Source organism: Bombus affinis, chromosome 11 (genome assembly GCF_024516045.1).
Source record: "Bombus affinis isolate iyBomAffi1 chromosome 11, iyBomAffi1.2, whole genome shotgun sequence".
Lineage (NCBI taxonomy): Eukaryota > Metazoa > Arthropoda > Insecta > Hymenoptera > Apidae > Bombus > Bombus affinis.
The window spans coordinates 11,090,576-11,113,699 of record NC_066354.1 but is presented as its reverse complement, the minus strand read 5'-3'; the positions used below and the strand labels follow the sequence as shown (position 1 = coordinate 11,113,699).

Here is a 23,124-nt window from a genome sequence, read left to right as displayed (position 1 = left end):
GACAATCTACTTTTGGGCGACATCACATGTGATAATTCCAATCTTCACTTCGAACAGAAAATTACTAGAAATCACCATACAAATGTTTGTTCTAGAAATTACAAGGAGACGGTAGACTATATAGTTTATTAATTCGTGACAGTGCTATTTATCCTACCTCGTGTTCGGTTTGTCGGAAAAGCATTTTGTGCGTATACTTATACGATTCGAACAAAACCAATGTTAGTTATGAACGTTAAAATGAACGGAATAATAAGGAAAACACTATGTTCGCCGGTAATAAAAAATTTGTTTTCGCCAACTTCGACTACAGGGATAGCGAGTAATCAATTAAGAACACTGTGGAACAATTCTCGACGATTCCAAGTCACACCTATCGCTTCGACAAAACTATTTAAGCATCCAAGTGTTTCTTGTAATTTCGGTCATTGCAGGCATTCTCATACGAAGGGTACATTATATCGTAATTTATTTCATCATTTCATCGTCATATAAATTAATCGTATATGTTGTAAATTTCAGTAATTGTATTTTTAAACATTTATACATTTGTATTATGATATATCTATGTTACTAATAATATAAGTTTTATATACTATATTTATTTATTTTAGGACTGAAATATTTTCATTAAGTATATTTTCATTGTTTTATCGCTTTGTCATAATTATTTCCTTCTCTTTTTTATAGCTGAGAAGGAGCTTGTAGAATTTTTGGCTGAAGAAATCATAGCAGAAAAGAATGCACAAAAATTAAAAACTATTCCCACTGAATTAGATGGATTTAAAGTCTCGCTTGATGGAGCAGATGTTAATTTGGAAAAGAAGCAAGATAATGAAATGTAAGAGAACTTTTAACATAGGTTAATGATGCTATATTATTACAAAATATGATAAACTATTTTCAGTAGAAAGTACATTTCATCTTTTACTACAAATTATCTTTTACAGAATTAGAATCTCGTTTAACATAAATCATACTGTCGATTCTGATTCTGAACCTGAAATTGAAATGACTAGTGATACTCCAGACATTGGTGATATGAAAAGTAAACCATCCTTCACAGTTGATATAGTTAGAGATAATCAGACTCTTGGATTCACCTGTTCCTTTAACAATGAACCTGGTGCATCAGGTGCCAATGAAAATTATAGTAAGTAACATTGAATTTTAACTTATAGCAATACATGTATGTACTATTGTGTGATTAGATGAATGCGTTTTTCATAAATGAATTTAATTTCAGATGACATCTTTGGCATAGATGAAATTACTTTATATACAGGAAAACATTCTGACAAAGTGTATGCAGTTGCTGGTGAAATTATTGATGGAGTAAGTAATGACATATATTCTATAGTGAGCTTATATGTATCTATAAAAAATAAACCAAAGTGTTGAGTACAAATTGGAATACCTAGTAACCAATTTGATTATTGATCTTTGGAAAAATAAAACATTCACACATAGAATAATTTTATTATTGATAAAATTAATACTTGAGAATGTGACAAAGATTTACTACGAATTCTTATCTAATTAATTTCATGTTTCTTTTTATATATGCTTATAGAAATATATATAATATTTATTTTTCAGTATCTATATGACTTACTGATGAATTATCTCGAAGAGAAAGGCATTTCAAACGAGTTTGCAGAGAAATTGGTTGAGCTCAGTACAAGTTACGAACATACCGCGTATGTTAGTTTATTAGAAGGCCTTTCAAAATTCACGTCAGGACAGTAATTGTTATTTTAATTCCTACTATATTTATAATTAATTAGATATAGATTGCGTTTATGTGAAAGTACATTTATAATAAATACAAAAAATACCTATGTTCATCTTATTGAAGTAAAATGTCTCCTGATAATAAAAGTAATATGTACCATCTACATCATTTTATTATCTCAATGCTACTAATTTTTAAATAAAATAAATATATTGTACCTTAAACTTCATCAGAAACGATTTATTTTTATAAAAAATTGGTGAATTTGTAATTATAAAATGAAAGGAGCATAACAGGTTAGATTGAAAAAGAAAAGAAATCTAATGTTTGAATCCGGTTTCAATGAATATCTTACGCGTACCAACTGCACTAATTATAAGAACATTTATAAAGTGGTGGAGTTACGAGTTGAGTGAAACAATGGCGTAAGTAGTCGGTAGGTCTGGATGTGCGGATTATAAAGAGTGTCGTCGATTTGATAAATTACTTCGACGATAGGAAAGAAATGTCGAACCGCGATCCGGACAATTTGATGGCCACGAACGATGAAAATTTTGATTACTTGTTCAAGATTGTGCTCATTGGCGATTGTGGAACAGGAAAAACATGTGTTGTTCAAAGATTTCGATCTGGTACATTTATCGAGAGGCATGGAAACACAATTGGTGTAGACTTTTCCATGAAGACTGTACTAATCGATGACAAGAAAGTTAAGGTACGTTTATTTGATCTATGATCAATATCGCTATATTTCTCCAATTTTTTTGACATTTATAACCTACAAGTAATTTATATATAAATTTTAAAGAAGAGAGCTCAATAGCTTTTTTAATATAAAATTATTTAAATAAATATAATTTAACATGGGAATGTGAGATCGAATAGATAATTTTTTGCTAAAAGCGAACTTTCACTTTAGCTTGAATTATTTTGTACAAACTGGTATTGATAATATCTTTTTCTTTAATTATATAAAATCGAACAGATATATTATAACACATAACAAATATTGTTACATTATGTTTTTCAAATTAGTAATATAATTTTTTTTATAAAATATATATATATATCACTTAATATATAATGATATATAAATCATTCAAAATGTTTAAAGATATTTTATTACTATTAGTTGCAAATATGGGATACAGCTGGCCAAGAAAGATTTCGTACAATAACTCAAAGTTACTATAGATCTGCTAATGGTGTTATTGTAGGTATGTGAGAGATATTATTTCTACCTTTTTGTTCACTTAACTATAGAAATATTTATAATGGTTTAAATAACTTTCAGTTTATGATATTACAAAGAGATCTACATTCTTAAGCCTACAACATTGGGTAGAAGAAGTACGAAGGTATACTTCATCACATGTGTTATTAATTTTAGTTGGTGAGATTTGTTCATATATTTTGTTTTAATTATGCTTTGAATACTATATATTAACAAATAAAAAACTTATAGGTAACAAATGTGATTTAGAAAGTCTACGAGAGGTTGAGAAAGGAGAGGCAGAAGCTCTTTGTCAATATCTTCCTGAAGTGTTACAAGTGGTAGAAACATCAGCCAAAGAGAATACCAATATAGATTCTGTATTTTTCTACCTAGCAGCAGAACTTAAAGTAAGCATATAAAATGTAAAATATATAATAAAAAAAAGATATAAAAATATAAAATATAAGTAAACACATACTGTTTTCGTAATCACGTATCATATAATCTTAAAGAAATGCATATGTTTACTTCTTTCCAGAGAAGACATGAAAATCGTCAAATAAATGCTAATGAAGATGAAGTTGTTAGACTTGGTGCAAGTAGAAAACTGTCTTCTTGTTCAGGTTGTCCATATAAAATATTTTAGGTAGTGGTTTATAAAAAAATGATATACATATCTTTACTATGTCTAAATTTGTATATAAAATGGAAAAACAAAGTACAATATTTTTATAACTATCCAAATAATGTGATATTAAAAGAAATTAATTATATTGTTAATAATGACAGAATAGTAATAATTGTGCTACAAAGCCAGTATTTTGTGACCATTTGATTATGGAACAGGAACTCACTATGGATTTTGTATTAATTTGAAAAATTACTATTCTCTCTTTATCTGCTATTTTACTAGAGACTTAAGATTGAGTATTTTAAAGGTATACATTTGTAAATACAAATGCTTAGATTTCATAATATTCAGCGACACTAATATACTTTAACTATTTATAAATGTAGCAAAAGTTAATGCACGTATTTATTTTTAATGAAATGAATCTCAAAAAGAACAAATATTATACTAATATATTTTTTTAAAGAAAAAATTTGCTATTGTACTATTTTTTTAATGTTATTGTAATATCGAAATTATTGAAATAAAATGTATATGATGTACTTCACATTTATCTATCATATAATTAAAGTAAAAATATTTAAAAAGATATTAGTTAAACAATATATTAAATAATATGAGTTATTTATTAATATATATATATATACATAGGTATTACAAGATAAATATTTGCTTGTGAATTACAATGCATAAAGTACAAGTGTTCACTTTTTTAACAAAATATATCAAAATTTGAAAATTTTGTTGTAGTTAACATACCAATTGACTTACATATGCATGGAAAAAAACAATAAAATTATTGAATTATCTTTTTACATACAAGCCATTTCACTTTTGGTATATTATACTCTATGTACATATGGATATATAGCCCTAATGTAGAAACAACTTCATGATTAACTCATTGATGCTCTTATCCATCATGGGTATAAAGGTTAAAGAAACAATATATTATTAAGGCACTTTTTTAACATGTGCATAAAATCTGTGTTTAATTCTTTATTATTTCTATAAATATTCACATAATTAATAAATTAATATTAAACAAAAATGCACTAAAAGGGAATATTTCTTTAAAGGCTTTTTACATGAATTAAAAAGTACATGTTTTTTTTTTTCATATTTTCATATGAATATTTCTAATATAATAAAGCACAATGATTGTAGCTTTCTTGCTAATTAAAAAGAATATAGAACATATACAATAGATATATTAAAAACTGTACATGATAAATAAATATATGTATAAACAGAGGTATTTTTGCGAAAGTAATTGATATATCTATTATATAAATTGTATTAATAAAGTTTTTATATTTATAAATAAATTTAAAAATCAAAAGTGTACATTTCATAGCATATGAAAGTTGCATTAAGAACATTTTTGTTTGGTAAAAATATTTTATGCCAGTTATTGACTAATTCATTTTTTAAATTATATACATAATCATACACCACCGTGATTTTGATTCGATAATTGATACAAAAGCCCCAAATAGCTTATTTAAGGAAAACTTCACACTCTATTGTAAGTCCTTCTATATTTCTCATCCACTTGTACAAGGTAATAGGCTCCAGGGAACATATCTTTAGTGGTACTATGAGGAGTAAATGGTACAGTATGACAATTCTGTTCACGCCATTCTAATTCCTTTGTATAAGCTTCTGGGGAAACCTTTTGACGGGCATCAAGTTCTTCTTTAATATAAGAGAGCGAAGAGATAATTTTCATTAAATTTGATTTTTCGTTACATTCGTTTGTTATCGTTAATGAATACATAGTAGAACAAAGTCCTGAACCATATGAAAATACTCCCACCTTAGAGCCTGCTAATTCTTTTATAGGTTTACTAATTAACAAGGAGGCCAATCCAGTGTATACAGATGGAGTATACATATTTCCTACTTGATTTGCTATCATTAAAGAAGGCTGTGTTTTCTGCTGAAAATTTGGCTTACTCAAGTTCATAAATGATTTCTCAATATCTCTATTAAAATAAGTGTCTTCTAATTTAACGTCATGAAATTGCGCTAATTCTGGATGCTTTTTGGATACTTCCTCCTTAGATGTGTTTAAGAAATCAATAAAAGCTAGTCTGGCAAATGACTTTTGTACTAATTTACAATATGGAGAATGAAATAAAAATGCATTAAAGCTATCTAGAGTAACATTGTGATTGTGCTTGCTCCTCATCTTTTTACAATAAGTCTGATAACAAGTATCTAACGCATTAAGATAACATTGAACCGATAATTTTCCATCTACAATAGGATATTCAGACTTTAAATTTGGCTTGTAAAAATCATACGCATGTTTCATGCATGATGATCTTACACCACGATCAATTATTAAAGGTGCATTTGGACCAATTAACATTGCCACAGCTCCAGCGCCTCCAGTTGGTCTAGCACTTCCAGAAGAATATACAGCATTATCACCCGCAACGACTAAGGCCAGTCTGCCATCCCAGGCACTGCTTTCTACCCAAGATATGGCATTTAAAAGAGCAGCTGTACCTCCATAGCAGGCATTGGTTGTATCAGCTCCTTCAATGTCTGTACAATCATATGGTTCAAACAACTGCATAAGAATAGATTTAACCGATTTGCTCTTGTCTAATATGGTTTCAGTTCCAACTTCTAATCGTCCAATATCTTGCGGTTTTATTTCATACCTATCCATTAATCGATGCACAACTGTTAAGCACAAAGAGTTAATGTCTTCACGGTCATTGCAGAAACCCATCCTACACTGACCTAAGCCAATAGTGTATTTTCCAGCAGATACACCATCAAATTGTTCCAGCTCTGTTTGTTCAACATATTGAGCAGGAAAGTATATTTCTATCGCTTTGATACCAACGTCTTTTGGCCACATGATATTTGACTTTAATTGATCGATTTTGACGGATGTTGTAATATACTTTGTAGTTTATATAAATTTTTCTGTACATATAATTTTTCTGAAGCAATCCTTAAAGTCCTATGCTCATGATAATATACAGGAAACGTATATTTTTCTCGTACTCGAAAATGCACGTGATGCCGGTTGACCGTAGAATATGCATTAAACTCGTTTCCCAAATATCGTTACCTTTATGTAATGTTTTCTTGACACTTGACTGCAATGATAGTCTTGAAACGACGAGAATTCAGCAGATAGTATTTTTGAAAATTTCATTCGTAGTTTTGAGTCGACAACTTGCAACGAAGAAAATGTGTGCTTTGAGGACGGACACTGCTACATTACTTACTGTTAGATACAGACCCACTGACGAATTCAGGTTAAAAGTGAAACTCGACAGGTGAAAGTTACGGTCACCGAATAACTTCTTATCACGTGCTTTGAAATTCGTTTGACCTTTTTTTCTCACTTATAGGTTTGACTTAGTAATCGATCTTACTAGAAGAAATCAAATTTACAAACAGGCGTTCCTCGCTTAAATGCCGTTCATCGAGCTGCTGCCGCCGCTTATTCAACCAGTCACATACCCTCTTCTCACATGGAGGGGATAAAAAATTCATTTATTTAGATTTCTTTACGAATATATTACATTTGATTTATTCATATTATATGTATTCTTACATATTGCAAGATAATTTATTCTCCTTCAAATATGTTTCGAGCATTAATTTTTACATTTCACGATGATTTGAAGAAAAGTCCGCGACGGAAAATTACAGGACAAATTTTTAAATATTTTGTTTATCCTGTATTATTTCGATTTTAATGATACTTTTTGTGTTTGTACATTGTATTTGTACGTATGTAAGTTAGAATATAGGATACTGGAAAGGAATAGATCTGGTCAATAGATGAGTCGTCTTAAATGGTAACTTTTATAGAAATGATATTAGATTTGTATTTATAAGAATTGGACCATTTACATATGCCGTAGCGTAATGATACAATTGAAAATAAGCACCTGGAATCAATCTTCGTTAGCGGGAATATTTAGTAAGGTCGATCGAAACAAATGGTGGGATCTAGTCGGGAAGAATTTACTGCTAGATAACAGTAGAAATTTCACTTTTTTAACACAACTCTGACCTGTAATCAGTATATTTTTCTATATGATGTAATTAATAGAGTGAAAGGAAATATTAGTCAAACGATTGGCATTTTTGTGATGTAAGAGTGTATATATCATCTATCGTTTTAATCGTCATTTCGTCTGTTTTAATAGTCTCATATGGTATTTAATTTATATTGTCAATATGAAACGAAAAAATTGCATATGGAGTATTTTCCTACATATAATTAACATTACAAGAACATCGGGTTCACGATCTTACATTAATAATTCAAGAGCCAATAATGCAGGCAAATTTTATGCGTTTCTTTTAACATTATAATCTGAAATATATGTAATCAGAAACTTGTGTACTTATTTAAAAATCGCTTACCTCTTTGTGACTTCTACTTTTCTTTTTCCAATACTTACATTGTGATGTAAAATTATGCGCCAAACTTTTGTTACGAACGAACGTTGTCTTGCATATTGGTACGAACGAAGGGATAATTTTATATGAAAATGGCTTTCTTACCTAAAATTGGATTACAAATTTTTTTGGTCGAAATAATGAAATTTTCGGAGGAGCAAAGAGAACGAGCAGAAATTACGAAGAATCGATGTTGAAACGAATTACATACCTCGAATTATTTGGTACGTTCACTTTAGGTTTACGAAGAAAGATTTGGATATTGTAACATCGACAACACGTAAACTAATCTAAAACGGAAATTATTCGTTCACTCCTTTTTTTGTCCTTATGTGATGCATTTCGTATTACGTACAATACATATATATACATAATTTTATCTGCATAGGAATGAAAAACAAATTTAGTATTTAAAAATGCACGAAAGATGGGTTCGAAACGCAGTAACATAGTGTTTGATAATTTTGTATATAATTTACTGAATACATAATCCTAAAGTATAATAATAATAATAATAATAATAATAATAATAATAATAATAATAATAATAATAATAATAATGTACTATACGATATTTTTCTGGATATCATTATTATTACAATAAGTTCTACAAGATAGCGGCGGCAGCTTTGTTTTCGTCTGGCACGGCAAAATATAATTCGCGTTTGTTTTACCTATTTTCGCTTTATTTTTTCCTTTATTATTGTTGTGTTGTGCCTCGCGTATGGCGTATACGTATAATATGTGTAATGACGGTGTATCGTGATGACTCACGTGATTTATGACGATTAACTATTTAAATATTATAAGCATTGCTGATTAGAGTACACATACAGTAAATGATACACTTTCGTTTCGTCGACTTTTTATATCTTACAGCTACGCGTAATATAACATTGAAATGTATAAACAGCTTTTATTTGGTCAACTAAGCAGATGCATAAACCCTTAATAGCGATAAGATAAGTCTTTTGCTTTTATTCATCATTGAGAAGTATACTTAGGTCTTAGAAACACGAAGGAGTTTATCTTCCGCTATAACTTTCTGAAACATCATTCTCAGAAAAGTAAGAACTTAAGTACTCGATTATTCCACTTGTTTTCTTGTTCTTCGAAGAGATAGATACGAAAATTTTCAACAAAATATCGATTGCAATTTGAATCTCGTATGGTATTAAAAATCTTAGATTCCATTAAGTTGATCTTCGCTGTAGAATGTGCGTTTGTACTTCGGATTTCGACGTCTTCCTCATTGGAATTTTTATACAAAAAAATAATGCAAGTTCCAACGAGTTCTCTTAAATAATTTTCGCCCTTTTTTTCTTTTTCTTTTTTCTTTTACACAAAAAAAAAAAAAAAAAAAAAAAATGAAAGAGAACTGAATACAAGAAACATCCTCTATCCTTGAGAGAGTCACGTATGTTTACTACTGTTTAGATAAAAATATCGTAGCTCGACGAGCATACTGTTCAGACGTTTTATACTATTGAGCTTAATATTATTCAGTGCAGAAATTGCGAATCATTCGATTATTTATTAAATGTCCGCATTTAGATTCATTGCTGTTTCTAACATCGAAGAAGGTTGTATCTCTAAGCGTTCTTTCCTCCTCTTTCTTTCTTCTTTCAGACACGTCGATATTTTGAAAAGTATCTCTTTTCACGTAGTTTCCAAGTACAAATCGTTCTAATATACCTTAGCGTTACATTTATTATTTCTGTTAATAAACTTTTCAAACTATCGGTGTCGTTCTCCGTGCGATCGAAGCGATTTGCTTTGAACTTCTAAATGGATTGTCGGCATCGAGAAAAGATCAAGGTGACGAGTCGAGTCTTTTTACCTAGAAAAATCCGTACAAAATAGGAATGTAACACGTAGTTCTTCCCAATAAATTGAGACGAAATCCTTTTTTTTTTAAACTTCTTTTTTCCTCCGTCTGTTATGAGAAAATCGCACGAATCTTATTTTACAAAAACTGAAGAATCATGTACTAGCGTTATTATAAAATGCTTATTCTCTTCGTATTGGCACACCATTAATTCAATTAGCTTAGAATACAAATCCAAGACTGGGCAAACTTTTGGATCTCTTTTGCGAAGATTCTGATCTGGCGAGAAACGCTCCTCTGCAAAGTATCCGATAATAAAAGATATAGATAACAGGAAAAGGAAGAAACGCAACTGACCGTATATGCGACGTAAAGAGTTCAAGGAACTTACTGCTAAAACGGTTTGCCCATTCTTGTTGCATATACCAACGTATACTTGGACGGGTTCGAGACGGCACGGTTATTCTCTCGTACATATTCCGCATCAATTCGATTACCATCCGCTTTGATAATAAACTTAATTAGCTCGTAACTCAATAATTTCTATTTCCGTTGATTTTGCAGCGAACAAATATTAACGCACTGTCTCGAATCACGACGTTCCAGCATACACTTAGATTTATTTTATACAATTTAATCTTACCCGATTTGTCTCGTTATCGATACAACTTAAATTTACACGAATTGGACTTATCCTTACGATCTCCCCGATTTCATTTATACATAAATATATATTTATATATGTATATATATATGGCCACTGCTTCATTTAGAATCACATTCAACGATCCGACGTAGAATGATGCGAGTTGAGAGTTGAGTGAAAAGACGAATAACGTTGTTCTTTTCTTACGTTTAAGTTTCATCGTGTTCGATAATTCGTTACGTTATAAAGCAGCACGCTGTTACTCGCATTAAGCGAATACTGAAAGGAAGTATATGATTGATGTAAAACAATTATTTATACAATTTGTTTCTTAGGGTGAGCATCATCCCTTTATAATTACATAAATGCGCTATCCTGTAACAATTTAGATTATGTGATAGAAACATCGATATAACTTATTGCTAGCTTTAGATACAGAGACCTCTTTCGTTTGTTAGGTCGATAGTGTATCGCACGTTTCAATTTTCTCTTTCACGGAGAAAGATATTTTTACGCTCCGCCTAGAAATAATAGGTGTGCAACAGTACTTAGAAACTCATGTTCAATCGAATCTGTTCTTCCAGCTACGTATGATACATAGAATGTATGATACAAGAGCGATTATCGTTCGACCATTTTGTCTTGACACTTAAATCTCCACGAATTGCCATTAAGATCTTACACTTCTTGATATTTTTATATTATACACCTATATTAACATAACTATCGTATTTAAAATATCGACATAAATATTGACATATAATCGTGATATTCAAAGTATTAAAGACAATATACATAAATAGATGAGTGTGAGAAACGAAGATTGATCGAAAGAAAGCAAAGATCTTTTGTTTCTCTTCCGGCATCCCTTTGAACACTTTTGTTAAAGAAAATTACGTCCTTTGAAATTATGTCTACATTTTGTACAATTATTGTTTATCGAATTGTACTAGGTGTGATTTTGTTGGGCATTAATAGGAAGCGCGAAGAAGCACAGGCAAACACGACAGAACAAACACTTTCATTTTCACTCTTCGAAGCATAACACGCTTATGCTCGTAAAAGAATTGTTAGAATGCCGAGGCAGTCGTATAAACATTATACGAATGGTATACACAGTACACACGTCAACTGCATGATTTAAGCAACACATATTTCTATCTTGTCTTTTAATTAATTAACGAATCTCCCGAGCCATGTCTTATCTTTGCTGATTCCGAAATGTGTACGAGTAATGTTGTTCTAAGATATAAAAAATCGTAAAATATCTTATCGTGAGAAAATGAAAATTTTGAAAAGCCAGATGTAGAATAGACCGGGAGATCTATATCGGTAAATCTTTCTCAAGACAAACTGTTTTTGTTAATTTATATCCAATTTCTCTTAAAGAAATCGTATTATCAATATGATATTTTTGGAGAAAAATTACTATCGATTACTTTAAGAAAAGCTCACTCTTCACGTTGTCTTTCTGAAGTCGACTTAGAATAGTCCTTTCTTCTTATTCTTCTTATCCTTACCGTCGACAGCCCTGAAAAGAATTACAACGTCAGTAGAAATAAGAAATTGTTACATTTATTAAATGACAATATAACTTACAAAATATGTTAACGAATTTTAAGATGTAGTTATTTACTGATTGAGAGTTTTCTTCTGCTTTTATGAAGAATATCGATGACTTGCAACAAACTACTATCTGGCTATTCGTAAAAACATAAATATCCTTGTTATCCGATTTTTATATATTCGTTAAATTAATATGTCCATTTTACGGGAAATGAGATATAATTCATTATCGTTATATAAAGTACAATCTCTCATGAAATTCATCGTTTAAGATATGCAGTGCAATGTGTATATCCATCAAAAATAAAATTATCGTATATATACAGAAATATACGTATAATCTAGCCATGCCAAAATCATGCTTCGAGAAATATATACTTTTATGGGCCACGACTATCGAGTCACATGCTATCTGCAAGTGTTACTTTCTGTTTTCTCAATGTTAATGTATCGTACACTAGTTATAAGTAAATTAAGAATATTTTGCTTTTCAAATTGCAAGTATTTATATATATATATATAGTCGTTATATGCGTAATTAATAAATTGTTGAAGCAATACACGTTTAAAGTCTTATACGTAACAAATCAGATCTTTGATATTGAATTTGTAATGGAGAAATACATATAAAATCGCTATTTTCCATAGATATTCGTGCATGTGAACGTCAAAATACATAAAACGTGAAAACACATAATACGAAAAAGGAGGCGTAACGTAGACACATGTTAGGCAAGTACGATATGCCACGCTGTACGTTTTAAAGTCACGTTCAAATATTTTTCCGATACCAATCGTTATCATCCTGGACATCGCTTATTCGCAATAAGGCTAAATAAAATGAGGGCGACGAAGATGGTTAGTAAATGTTTTAGGAAAGCATTACGTTTATTTGCGAAAAAAGGTTTAATGATGAAATTAACAATGCATAGTAATCGTTTTTTTTTTTTTTTTTTGACCAATTATTATTGATCGTGTTTAGTATTACCCTTTATCAAGCTGTCTCTCGGTTCGATTCATATCGATTTGAGGATCTGAAAAGAGATATTAAACTCGTATGCAAAGGGAATGTCAATACATGCGAACTGGAATGTATCAATGGAAATAAAAGTGACAAAAAGGAGAGAAAAATAAACAGACAGCTTGTTCAGAGTTTACAATAGCTTTCCATCATAATACTTGGCGAAGTGTGAATGTTATTTTGAGTTCATACAAGTTAAGTTATGCATGAGTGTAACGCATGTTGCTGTGAATATAAAACTGTGATATCCGTATGAATATAAAGAGTTTTTGCAACGCTTACATAAATTTTATCAAACTTTGTGCCAAAAATATGCCTGTCTAAAAATATCTATCTGGATAACGTAAGACTACTATCATTTTCGAAGGTATCTTCTTTCTCTAGTTCTTTGCCCTAAGATCCAATGTCTTTCGCAACATAAGGTTTATTATCATCGTCGCCTATAAATAAACATGAGACGTTATTCTGCTTTCTTAATGGTACTTCAATTCTATTATAAGTAGACAAGCATTCGTGTGACAGTGATCATCGTAAATACCACTAATTCAGTTCGATTCCAAGCTGACGGTGATTCTTCGTCATTTATGATATATGTGTATTATAAACTTGGTCTTATATTCAAGGATATTCGTCGTTTTCGTTTATGAAACGTTCGAGAAACAAAGAAAACGTAAGCAATAAAGATACCTACTACCGTACACCGCAGCAACCGAATTATACTATTTCACAATAGTCTTAATTAGCATACTTTCCAACGCGAACACGTCCTGCTAATTATAAAACAAAGTTAATCGAAAAAATAACGGACAGACAAAAAGATACACAAATACTCGTACGATGTGTAAAGTAAATTTCGTGGACGTATACGAATACGCATTGTATATATCGGTATATTTGTAGGTATACGTTAAATCGTCGGTAAAATAAACACACGCAACAAACGTATAAAAAATGAGATCGACGTTAATGTTTTGAAAGATTTTAGTCCTTGGACACAGCGACGTAGAGGCATTTTGTGAGTAAATGTAGATATACATTCTACGATCTACTAAGGATGCTCGGGATGTTGTATGACAAGCTGTATCTGTGTAGGGCTGTCTTGAGGTGATTTGAAACTGGTGTGACGGCGTAGGAGACTTCCTATCCCTCGGGAACCCTTCAATGTACCCCCGCCACCGCCAGATCCCTCGGAAGACACTGATCCCGTCCTAAATTAAGGGACACCCCGATATGGTATACACACAACAAACAAACAAGCGCAAGCATCACATAACATTCGTCCGTAAAAAAAGCTTTCTTAAATGAACACGCCGAGAATATACTTGTTCCGTTTCATCGTATCGAACATTCGGTACTAATTTCAAATACTAAGCGTTCCAAACGAAAAACTCCAAGTAGATATCTTTCTATTATATGCACGTATTTTGCATTTTCGGTTTTGCAGTACACGTAATCGTGGTGCACAAAGAGCAGACATCGCATACGCGTGGAAACGATGTATCTTTTTTCGAATACTTAAAAAATAATTTTGAAAAAAAAAGAGGGGAAAAAAGAAAAGAAGAAAAATTAGTCATCTAAAAAAGCTTGGAAGCAGTAATATTCGAATGATTGAGCCTAACAATAGCCTGTTAAAACCAATCATCTTGGAACGAAACAACATTGTCAGGGAATGTACCGAATCGCGTTGAATTAATATCGAATGAATACATTATGTTAAATGAACTTGAATTACGTTCAAAAGGATGATTACGTTATACATGCTTATTAATAATTATTAGTAATTTCCTGCTATCAGACTAAGCAGCGTGGAACCATTTCTACGTAAATTTCGAAAAAAAAAAGAAAAAAAATCGGATATGACAAATTTGTCAGAGAGAACGGCAAGATAAGAAAGAACGATAATCGTAATTAAGATTAGTAATAGTAAATTATAATAAAATACAATTATGCTACAAGCTTGTTATAAATGCTTTTTATTGCACATATTCAGCCGAATGATCTTCCTAAAGCAAAGATTTAAGCAATTAAAAGATATTTCTAGTTATTTGCATCTCATTTAGTTCGATGAAGTATTCGGTATACTCGTTAAAGCGTTACACTGTCCATCTATACTGTTTCCCCAGTTACTATAAGTATAAAGCTATATCTTGCTAAACGCTAAATTTATAAAATAGCTTTCCATTCGTGCAAGAAGCAGATTTTCTTCTTTGTATTTAATATCTTTTTACACGAAGAATGGTATATCGTAACGATTACGAAAATGTGGACAAACGGAAGCAGATCTTATACGCTTAAACAATACTTACTCTTTCGAATTAGCTTCTAGGCTGCGTCTACGTAATTCTTCGATACTGTGTCCAGTCTGTTGCTCCCATGCTAACTTTTCAGTCTCAAATGCTCGTCTCTTTTCCTCTAATTCACGCACTTGTTGTTCCAAAGAGCGTCTCATTTGTTCGTGCCTTCTTTGTAGCTAAATCAATTTTTCCCCTGATTAAAACAAGTTCTTTCGAAGATGCGTACGTATACATAGCCGATGAATACTTACATCCGCTTCTGAGTCCTTAAGTTTTTGCTTCTTCTCTCTGACTTTCATTTCGAACACCTGCTCCATATCAATCTCCATTTTCTTCATTTTATTATCATGTTCTCTCTTTTCTTCTTCCAACTGAGCCAGCGGGTTCCTACAAAACGTACACGAATAATTCAAGTTCAACGATATTTTGTTAAAGGAAGATAAATATTTTATAAAAAGTTTCTTTACCAATCGCTTGGGTTATGTTTTTTTTTTTTTTTTTTTTTTTTTTGGTGGGTAATCTATCTACGTGTATGGGGAATTGCAAACTGAAAATGTAACTTGTCGTAATAATTGTAAACATAAGAAAGGTGGAAATGGAGATTGAAATGCCAGAAGAAAAGGAGACGTAGACTAAAACTAAGCGGATTCGCGTGTTATATTCGATAGTACTAAATATAATCAGCGATAAAGATTTTATAGCTAAATTATAGCAGAATTAAACTATAATGCGATCTACTTGTTTAAAGTAAATATCCAGTCAGAGGGTTCACTACAAACATCTAATCTTTATAGAAGTTCTTGATAAATTTTGATAAACGAGGTCAGAGACGTCGATTTTAACGTCTTCCTGAATGAGCGACGTATACAATTATTATTCCATTTTATGCGATTAAATTTTAGAATGTACGCATGTATCGACAGAGTGAACCGCCCCTCCCTCTTTAACTAAATAAATACGCGTAGAACTAAATGCGTAGAAAATGGAAATTGGAGAGGCTTGTGCACACAAAACTATATTACACGATCCCGGTCTTATTAAAAGACTTACCACACTGTCATGAAACTGTTCATCACTCCTGGAGGGCACAAACTAACCAATAAGAAATCAGCATTAAAATTCACGTATGAGATATACTATTAAAAAAAAAAAGTATTTTCAGGATCACTTTCGTCGCTAGCCTAAACTATAATATATTAATAAAGTTAACTAATATGGATATCCGATTCAAACGTATATGACTTACAGAGATAATCTTTAGTCTTGAATAGTTTGCATGCACAAGCTTTTTATACTGTTATGGTAAAATGAACGAAACAAAACCAATAAGACTACGAGTATCCATGTCTGCGTTAAAAAGAAGAAAACAAAACGGACAATGATGTAATTAATTATCGTGTTTTATGGGATTTCCAAATATCATTAAACTTTTACTCTATAATATTTTCCTGTTCTTAATCCTATACATGTATGTATATGTATATACGGACGTATATAGTAAATTTCAGTTTTCCTTCTTAAGCGTCTCACATTTATAATAACTAGGTACGAAGGGTACACTTACTTATTGGAGACTTTTGTTGGTTTTCCATCCACTCCAACGCCGGCTAACGTGCGACATCGGAAATTTTCATAATGTACATTATTTGTCACGTCTTTCAAATCTTGCAAATGCGTCCTAATCACCATGTTTCGGAGCGCTATGAAGTCGCAATGTTCCAAATTTTCCACTAAACAATCGGAAGATAGAAAGCGTGATTTCTGCTCGAAATTCGAACGAAACTAAAAGGTACAGAGAGAACTATTCTCTTGAATTATATACCTTCTGCAACTCCCCAAGGATACTTCCTTCCACGAACTTTCCTACCATCGTGTTCGACCACGGTGTTTGCACCCACCACCGCAAACGGCACTCTTTCTCTAAGAACTTTATGCAGTTTACTTTCTTCTTCTTCCTCCACTTCCGGGAACTCGTAAATTTTTATCTTGTGTTGCGCTATCTCGTTCAAAATCTAAACAATCAACGACGGATTCCAACTTTAAAGACGACCAAGCAAGGTTACACCGCCGTTTTTCTAACAAACCGGCTAACGCATGGTGAACGCGTTGACGCCACAGCTCAAGTTTATAATTTAACACGCACCTGTGCGAGCTATCGGCGATAACTATTCGACGTACGAAGCAACGCGAAAGAAGTTTGTTTGCGCGTCGATACGCGATTACAACCGGTTTACTCGATAATACGAACCTGTTTCTTAAAATGAGCACATTCGTCTGGCGTCATGGTGTCCGCCTTCGCGATGACAGGTATAATGTTAACTTTGTCGTGAAGACGTTGCATGAACTCTACATCCAACGGCTTCAAACCATGGCCGGAGGGTGCGACGAAGTAGAGACAACAATGTACTCGACTGTCTGGTATCTGCCGTCTCACTACACGAGACTCGGCGTTCAGGAACTCCTCGTATTTTGATTCGATATATTCGATCACCGGTACCCAACTGAAACAAGAATATCTTTCTTAACTCTTTGTTGCGTAATTCGATTCTAAAGCTGTGAACACGTTAGTTTCATTGAAATTACCAATTGCTGTTGTCGACCGCATCGCCAAATCCGGGCGTATCAACGACGGTCAACGTGAGATTTACACCGTTCTCCTTTAACAATACTTTGCTAGTCTCTACGGCTACGGTTTTCTTCACCCTAAGGCTAGGACCAGGATACTCAGCACTGTATATATCAGCGAGGAACATGGAATTGATCAAAGTGGATTTTCCTAGTCCTGACTCACCTATGTAGACATATAAAAACATTATTTATCAGAGTAACAAAGAATAATTAAAACTATGGAAATTAATTACTAGTATAGTTTATTTCGCTACACGACCAAGCATTCTTTTCTTTAATCTTCTTTTAGGGGGCAGTTTGAAATACCGAACGGTACCCTGACCTTTCTGCCCGCGTACCTTGAACTGACCAAAGTGCCGCGCCTTCTCTCCTTCAAGGATAAGCGTCTGAATTGCTCTATTTACGGAGAAATGGCTCGGTTTATACCGGTACTAATAATAGCAGCACTCCGCCTATATTCTCGAATTTCAAACTTCCATGCAGACGACGCGACGCGACACGACGCGATCTATCGCCACAACTTTTCCAGAATCGCGCTTCTCATTGCAGAATATCGATCGTTTATTTATTACTAATCGACTTGGTCAATATCTTTTTATGACATGAAATTTTACGAAAAAAAAAAAAAAAAAGCAAAAGGAAGTAAGATACATAAATCGATACAAATTTGAATCGTAATTCTCCCGAAGGAAGAAACTTGTATACGTATCTCGACGTGAATTTAATGTCCAGTGATTTAAGCTGGAAATTAATTGCAAGGGAAACTTGATTTTAAAAAGGATTTTTGAAAGAAAATAAGGAATATGAGAACCGCTGCTGCTTCGAGTCAGCCCTAATCCAGTCGAGTGAAAGAGCGTTCTGCACGTGTTAAACAGATGGAGGTTCATAAGGCAATATCCTCGACGAAATTGAAATACCAACCGGAGAAACGGATCTCTCTTTGTCCCTGGATCTAGGAAAGTTAAAGGACGACAAAAGAAAAGGGAGAAGAGGAAAGAAAAAACAAAAGTCCGGCGTGCGTTTATTCGCACAATGGATTGATATCCGTACTCGTTAATGCAAGAAGAGGGACCCAGGAAAAGTCGTAGCGTGCATTTTTTACGGCCCCTTTGAAAAAACGAATTCCCTTTACAACGAATTAGAACTCGCCTTAGCCATTCGTCTCCCTACGCCTTACGTTCTACGCGATCATTATATTTCCGCGCGATTCTTCTCGCGTTTTTCTCTAGATTTCGCGTATATGCAAACTCGCGTCGCGTTGAAGAAGCTCTGTATATTCTTGAAAATATCGGTCGTTGCACTTAAATCGATTAATCCGTAATTACCTGGATACACGTTCGATCAAGCGACCAGTATTTACATAAAGAGTACCTTGCCGAGTCTAGAGAAATCGAGTATGGCGTAACGTCGAGAGCCAATTTATTAAAGTCCATCGAAATACATACGTATGGAAGTAAATTGCACGCGATACTACTTGCACCTGTTTATCTCGATACTACGATGTAACATGAACGCATAACGTAGTAGTCGACGATGTACATAGAGCGGTAGACGGTTTTCGTCAAAGCACGCGCTGCGATACGAAGGGTCGAGAGACCGATCGATTCGTTTTCGAAGAAAAGAGAAAGAGCAATACGATTGAACTAACCGACGACCATCAAAGTAAAATCGAATCCCTTCTTAACGGCCTTTCTATAGACTTGGTTAGGCAGATTCGCGAAACCCACGTAACCATCGAGTTCTTTGGGCTTGGTCTGTGGCGTTGGTCGTGGATGAAGAACAGCGGTTTCCTTGTTCTCGTTGCTTCTGTTCGACTCCCGTTTATTGCTGTCCTCCGATGCATCGTTTTGATTCAGGATCACCGTGGACGGAGGTAATCGTGGCTTGGAAGCAGGCGCCGACGATGCGACGCTCGTGTACACGGTGGAGGAGGCTGGCGGTGCTGTGTTGGGCGAGGCGAGCGTCGTGATCGTCGTGGTCGTCGTCGACGACGTACTCGTCGACGACGCGCTCATCGACGACGGGGCCTGCGACGGAGGTTGCGGAGGCGGCACCGATGGCACGGATGGCGACGATATTATTCCGGCGTTGTCGCTTTTGAAAAATAGCTCGCGCTTCGCCTGTATCTGCAAACGAACAATATTTACGCTTTTTGTACGATTACATCGACCGTGATAAGCGATCGAGTATTTGAAGAAACACAGCTTTTAACGCTTCGAGGGCCTTACGTATGCGTTCTATAGTCCGAATTCTCGCGTATTTTTCCAGCGATTGAAAAGGTTGAAAAGGTCGCTCGGAAAGTTCGTACCGATTTACATTTCGATTCGACGTACGTTCATCGAATTATATAGGTGGCATTTTGTTCCACAACCTTTCTCCATCTTTCACGCTACTCGAATATTCCATCCTTTCGGAACCTCTCAAGTTTATCGGCGAAAAATTTTTCGATGTCTTTTATGTCGACCGAAGAGTTAAAAATCCGAACGAACTTTCCGAGCAGCATCCAACGAGTGTGATATCTTATTATATTCGCGTCTCCAATCCCCAAAGCGTTAATACGAAGGACTGTTTCGTACGTGAAAAATTTAGCAAAGTATTTAGTTTTAGCTTCTCCGAAATCATCACGATACAGTACGCGTACCGTCGATAATTTGCAACGTTTTTCGATTATAGAATCCCCGTAAACGTTGTCGATGTTCCTTCTTCTATTACGTTATTCAGAGGTCATTGAGAAATGCCTATTCACGCTAATAACCATCATCGACGGGGAAAAAATAACAACACGTACCTATGGACGGTCGATATGTCTACGATATGCCCCAAATACATAAATGCCAGTAGCATTTACGTATTTCTTCCAGTTTTTTCCCTACTCTCGCTGCTATTAGCTATCTTTTAAATCGTACGGTGACAAGCGTATGCACGCACTCTGATCCAGTTTCAATCTCTGTTCCGTTTTGTTTGAAACCGTTCGTACATTATACGCTGTACGAGGACATGTAGCAATTGTTTCTACACCGCTGTAGCTTCGTTATTCGAGGCATCGTTAGCAGCAGTCGGATCATTGATCCGACCGCGCGAATTACAGCCAGTCTATCCTCTTTCCTCGCTTCTGTCCATCTTGTACTTGTATGATAAACGCGGCTACTCTCATCTAGTCGTAAGTTCGCCGATCTCCGTTTGCCTCTTTCGTCTATCGCTATCTTTTTCTTCGTTCGCGTGCCAGGAAGTTTGAATCGATCGAAAGGATCAACAAACACGCGTAAAAACGCAAACAGGCCAAATAATAACGCCGGGTCGTAAAGGAGCGACGGTTTGTTTGTTCGCGATCGATACACGCTTTACGTACGTACGACGCTTGCGACGAGCTATGGTCAACTTGGAGCGGCGGTGTGTCTTACGAGCTTCCGGCCGGAAGTGGCCACTGTGTTCACCGTACTAAACAGAGACCGCAGACTACCGTTGACGATTTAGGCTACGTAAATCTCGGGCAAAATATATGGGTCGAATCAACGCGAGCGACGAGTCCAGCAACTTTTTCCCATAGTTGGAAATATACGAGAGCGCGTACACGCTTCCCAGATTGAATTCGGCGTATCGCGCACAGGAAAATCTAATACCGCGCGTAACGAAGTTGTATTTTTTTTTTTCTTTGCTTTCGATTTTTTCCTTCATCGGTACAGCCGACGTAATTACGCCAGCAACGTTCGCGCGAATGCCAGGAACGTAAATAGCTTCGTCGTAGATACGATACGCAACTACGTATCGCGTATTTCGAAGAAAGGCGCGTTTAAGAAAAAGCTTGTATTTGTTTTTTATGTGGCGTAGCCTGGTTTCGCGAGGCAAACTGAAAAGAGCGTCAGAGTTTGCGTTTGAAGCGCGAAACCTTTTGCGATCCCCGTTGCATTCCGCGACGTCAAAGACAGCCACGTTCTCCCACCGCTAGACGCGACTGGCAAATAAAAAGGAAAAGAAAAATCGTGTGCGCCGCCATGCTTTAATACCGGAGCGTAGAAACGAAGCGGCGTACAGTGAATCATAATGCGCTACGTGTTCCGTTACGATTCGATCCTATCGGGCACCGCGCGTACGATATAAATTAAATAGCTGGCTCGTGCTCGTTAAGGAGCGGCGAGAAACGTGCGTAAGGTCAAGGCGGAAACGACAGTCGCTTACGCGCGCGTCCAATTTTCGACATCGAGTTTCGCCTTTCCCGATATCCAGCTGGTCGATAATGTGACGCGCGTTCGCGTGTCTTCGTTTGCACGCGTCACGTAATAACGAAGGGATCTCGAAGGAGACTAGCTGCGGCGGCTAGTTCTTCCATTTGCCGCGTCGTAAATTCCCCGAGAGAGGCTTCCTCGCGCCACGGAACCGACGTTGCTGACCGACTCGCGGAAATGGATCGTGTTCGGTCGAAACCTTTGTGTGTTTGCGTATGTGTGCGCGCGCTTACAGAAGCAGCACCCAGAGTCAACGTACGAACGATTGCACTTTCAGGGTGTTTTACACGTAGGCGACTTCGTCGACATAGACTAAACTGTATCGTTATGCGCGTGTGTATGTACGTGCGACGTGATGGTAAACTCGCGCGTCCAAAATCGATTCGAAACGTGGATAACGAAGCGTTGGAAGGTACCTGCTTTCTATTCTTCTTTTTTTTTTGTTTTTTCTTGACACGGTTACAGGCTAACGGCGTGCGAGCTTTAAACGGTAAGTGGAGTAAGCGAAACGCTTTAAGCGAGACGCTGGCGTCTCTTAGCGCGCGTAGAGAACAAAAAAGGCGTACGTCGAAGGGAAGCTAAAAAGTATCAGAGACGCTCTTACGTTTCCGTGGAAGCTAAATATATACGTACATATAAGCCGTGGTGAAACTAGTTTGACTAAAAGGTCGAGTCGAAGGTGGCGCGTCGACTCTGGGTGGCCTCGACGATATCATTTCTAGGAAAAATCCACAGCCAAGTTGATTACGGAGACGCCCTTTATTTACGGTACGATGTAACACAGAGTTGCACGCGTCGCATCCAACGAGGCTGGGCATCCGCCGAGAAAGAGAGGCTCTCTCTCGGTCGAACCGAGTGCGGCATCGTGGAACAGAAACCGGTCCGGTGCTCTG

The 23,124-nt window shown here is 34.9% G+C and overlaps 4 protein-coding genes across 14 annotated transcripts in view; 2 read left to right on the top strand and 2 right to left on the bottom strand.

The window, feature by feature from the left end:
- The first annotated feature begins 120 nt into the window (after positions 1-120).
- LOC126922277 (complement component 1 Q subcomponent-binding protein, mitochondrial) lies at positions 121-1,898 on the top strand. The gene is made up of 5 exons (XM_050734754.1): positions 121-451; positions 691-841; positions 951-1,153; positions 1,247-1,335; positions 1,600-1,898. The coding sequence occupies exons 1-5, from the start codon at positions 220-222 to the stop codon at positions 1,747-1,749; spliced, it is 825 nt and encodes a 274-aa protein (XP_050590711.1). The 5' UTR covers positions 121-219; the 3' UTR covers positions 1,750-1,898.
- Positions 1,899-2,022: 124 nt separating this feature from the next.
- LOC126922289 (ras-related protein Rab-43) lies at positions 2,023-4,129 on the top strand. Of its 2 annotated transcripts, none has more exons than XM_050734776.1 (5): positions 2,023-2,450; positions 2,868-2,952; positions 3,030-3,128; positions 3,219-3,358; positions 3,490-4,129. In XM_050734776.1, exons 1-5 carry the CDS (start codon positions 2,241-2,243, stop codon positions 3,595-3,597), a joined length of 642 nt encoding a protein of 213 aa, XP_050590733.1. In that variant the 5' UTR covers positions 2,023-2,240; the 3' UTR covers positions 3,598-4,129. The 2 variants fall into 2 exon arrangements, with proteins under 2 accessions (XP_050590733.1, XP_050590732.1); XM_050734775.1 differs by having other exon boundaries at positions 3,201-3,358.
- A 723-nt stretch (positions 4,130-4,852) lies between these two features.
- Positions 4,853-7,058, bottom strand: LOC126922242 (hydroxymethylglutaryl-CoA synthase 1). Its single transcript, XM_050734679.1, has one exon. It carries the CDS (start codon positions 6,458-6,460, stop codon positions 5,099-5,101), a length of 1,362 nt encoding a protein of 453 aa, XP_050590636.1. The 5' UTR covers positions 6,461-7,058; the 3' UTR covers positions 4,853-5,098.
- Positions 7,059-8,599: 1,541 nt separating this feature from the next.
- LOC126922225 (septin-7) overlaps positions 8,600-23,124 on the bottom strand; it is a 40,590-nt gene continuing 26,065 nt past the window's right edge. For 5 of the 10 annotated variants that reach the window (XM_050734629.1, XM_050734624.1, XM_050734628.1 and 2 more), the window contains 9 exons: positions 19,657-20,134; positions 17,964-18,171; positions 17,629-17,881; positions 17,203-17,392; positions 16,945-17,110; positions 16,431-16,472; positions 15,632-15,767; positions 15,393-15,556; positions 12,935-14,294 (listed from right to left, as the gene is read on the bottom strand). In XM_050734629.1, the coding sequence (XP_050590586.1) occupies positions 14,135-14,294; positions 15,393-15,556; positions 15,632-15,767; positions 16,431-16,472; positions 16,945-17,110; positions 17,203-17,392; positions 17,629-17,881; positions 17,964-18,171; positions 19,657-20,134 (1,797 nt within the window). In that variant the 3' untranslated portion in view covers positions 12,935-14,134. Of the gene's footprint in view, positions 12,031-12,934; positions 14,295-15,392; positions 15,557-15,631; positions 15,768-16,430; positions 16,473-16,944; positions 17,111-17,202; positions 17,393-17,628; positions 17,882-17,963; positions 18,172-19,656; positions 20,135-23,124 lie in introns of those variants that run through there. The other 5 variants (XM_050734630.1, XM_050734627.1, XM_050734622.1 and 2 more) reach the window with 4 other exon arrangements.

Coding starts and splice junctions, on each gene's coding strand:
- LOC126922289 (XM_050734775.1), top strand. CDS start 2,241: ATGTCGAACCGCGATCCGGACAATTTGATGGCCACGAACGATGAAAAT. Junction 2,451..2,867: donor TCGATGACAAGAAAGTTAAG/GTACGTTTATTT, acceptor TATTACTATTAG/TTGCAAATATGGGATACAGC. Junction 3,129..3,200: donor TGTGTTATTAATTTTAGTTG/GTGAGATTTGTT, acceptor AAAAACTTATAG/GTAACAAATGTGATTTAGAA.
- LOC126922277 (XM_050734754.1), top strand. CDS start 220: ATGTTAGTTATGAACGTTAAAATGAACGGAATAATAAGGAAAACACTA. Junction 452..690: donor CAGGCATTCTCATACGAAGG/GTACATTATATC, acceptor TCTTTTTTATAG/CTGAGAAGGAGCTTGTAGAA. Junction 1,154..1,246: donor AGGTGCCAATGAAAATTATA/GTAAGTAACATT, acceptor ATTTAATTTCAG/ATGACATCTTTGGCATAGAT.
- LOC126922242 (XM_050734679.1), bottom strand. CDS start 6,460: ATGTGGCCAAAAGACGTTGGTATCAAAGCGATAGAAATATACTTTCCT.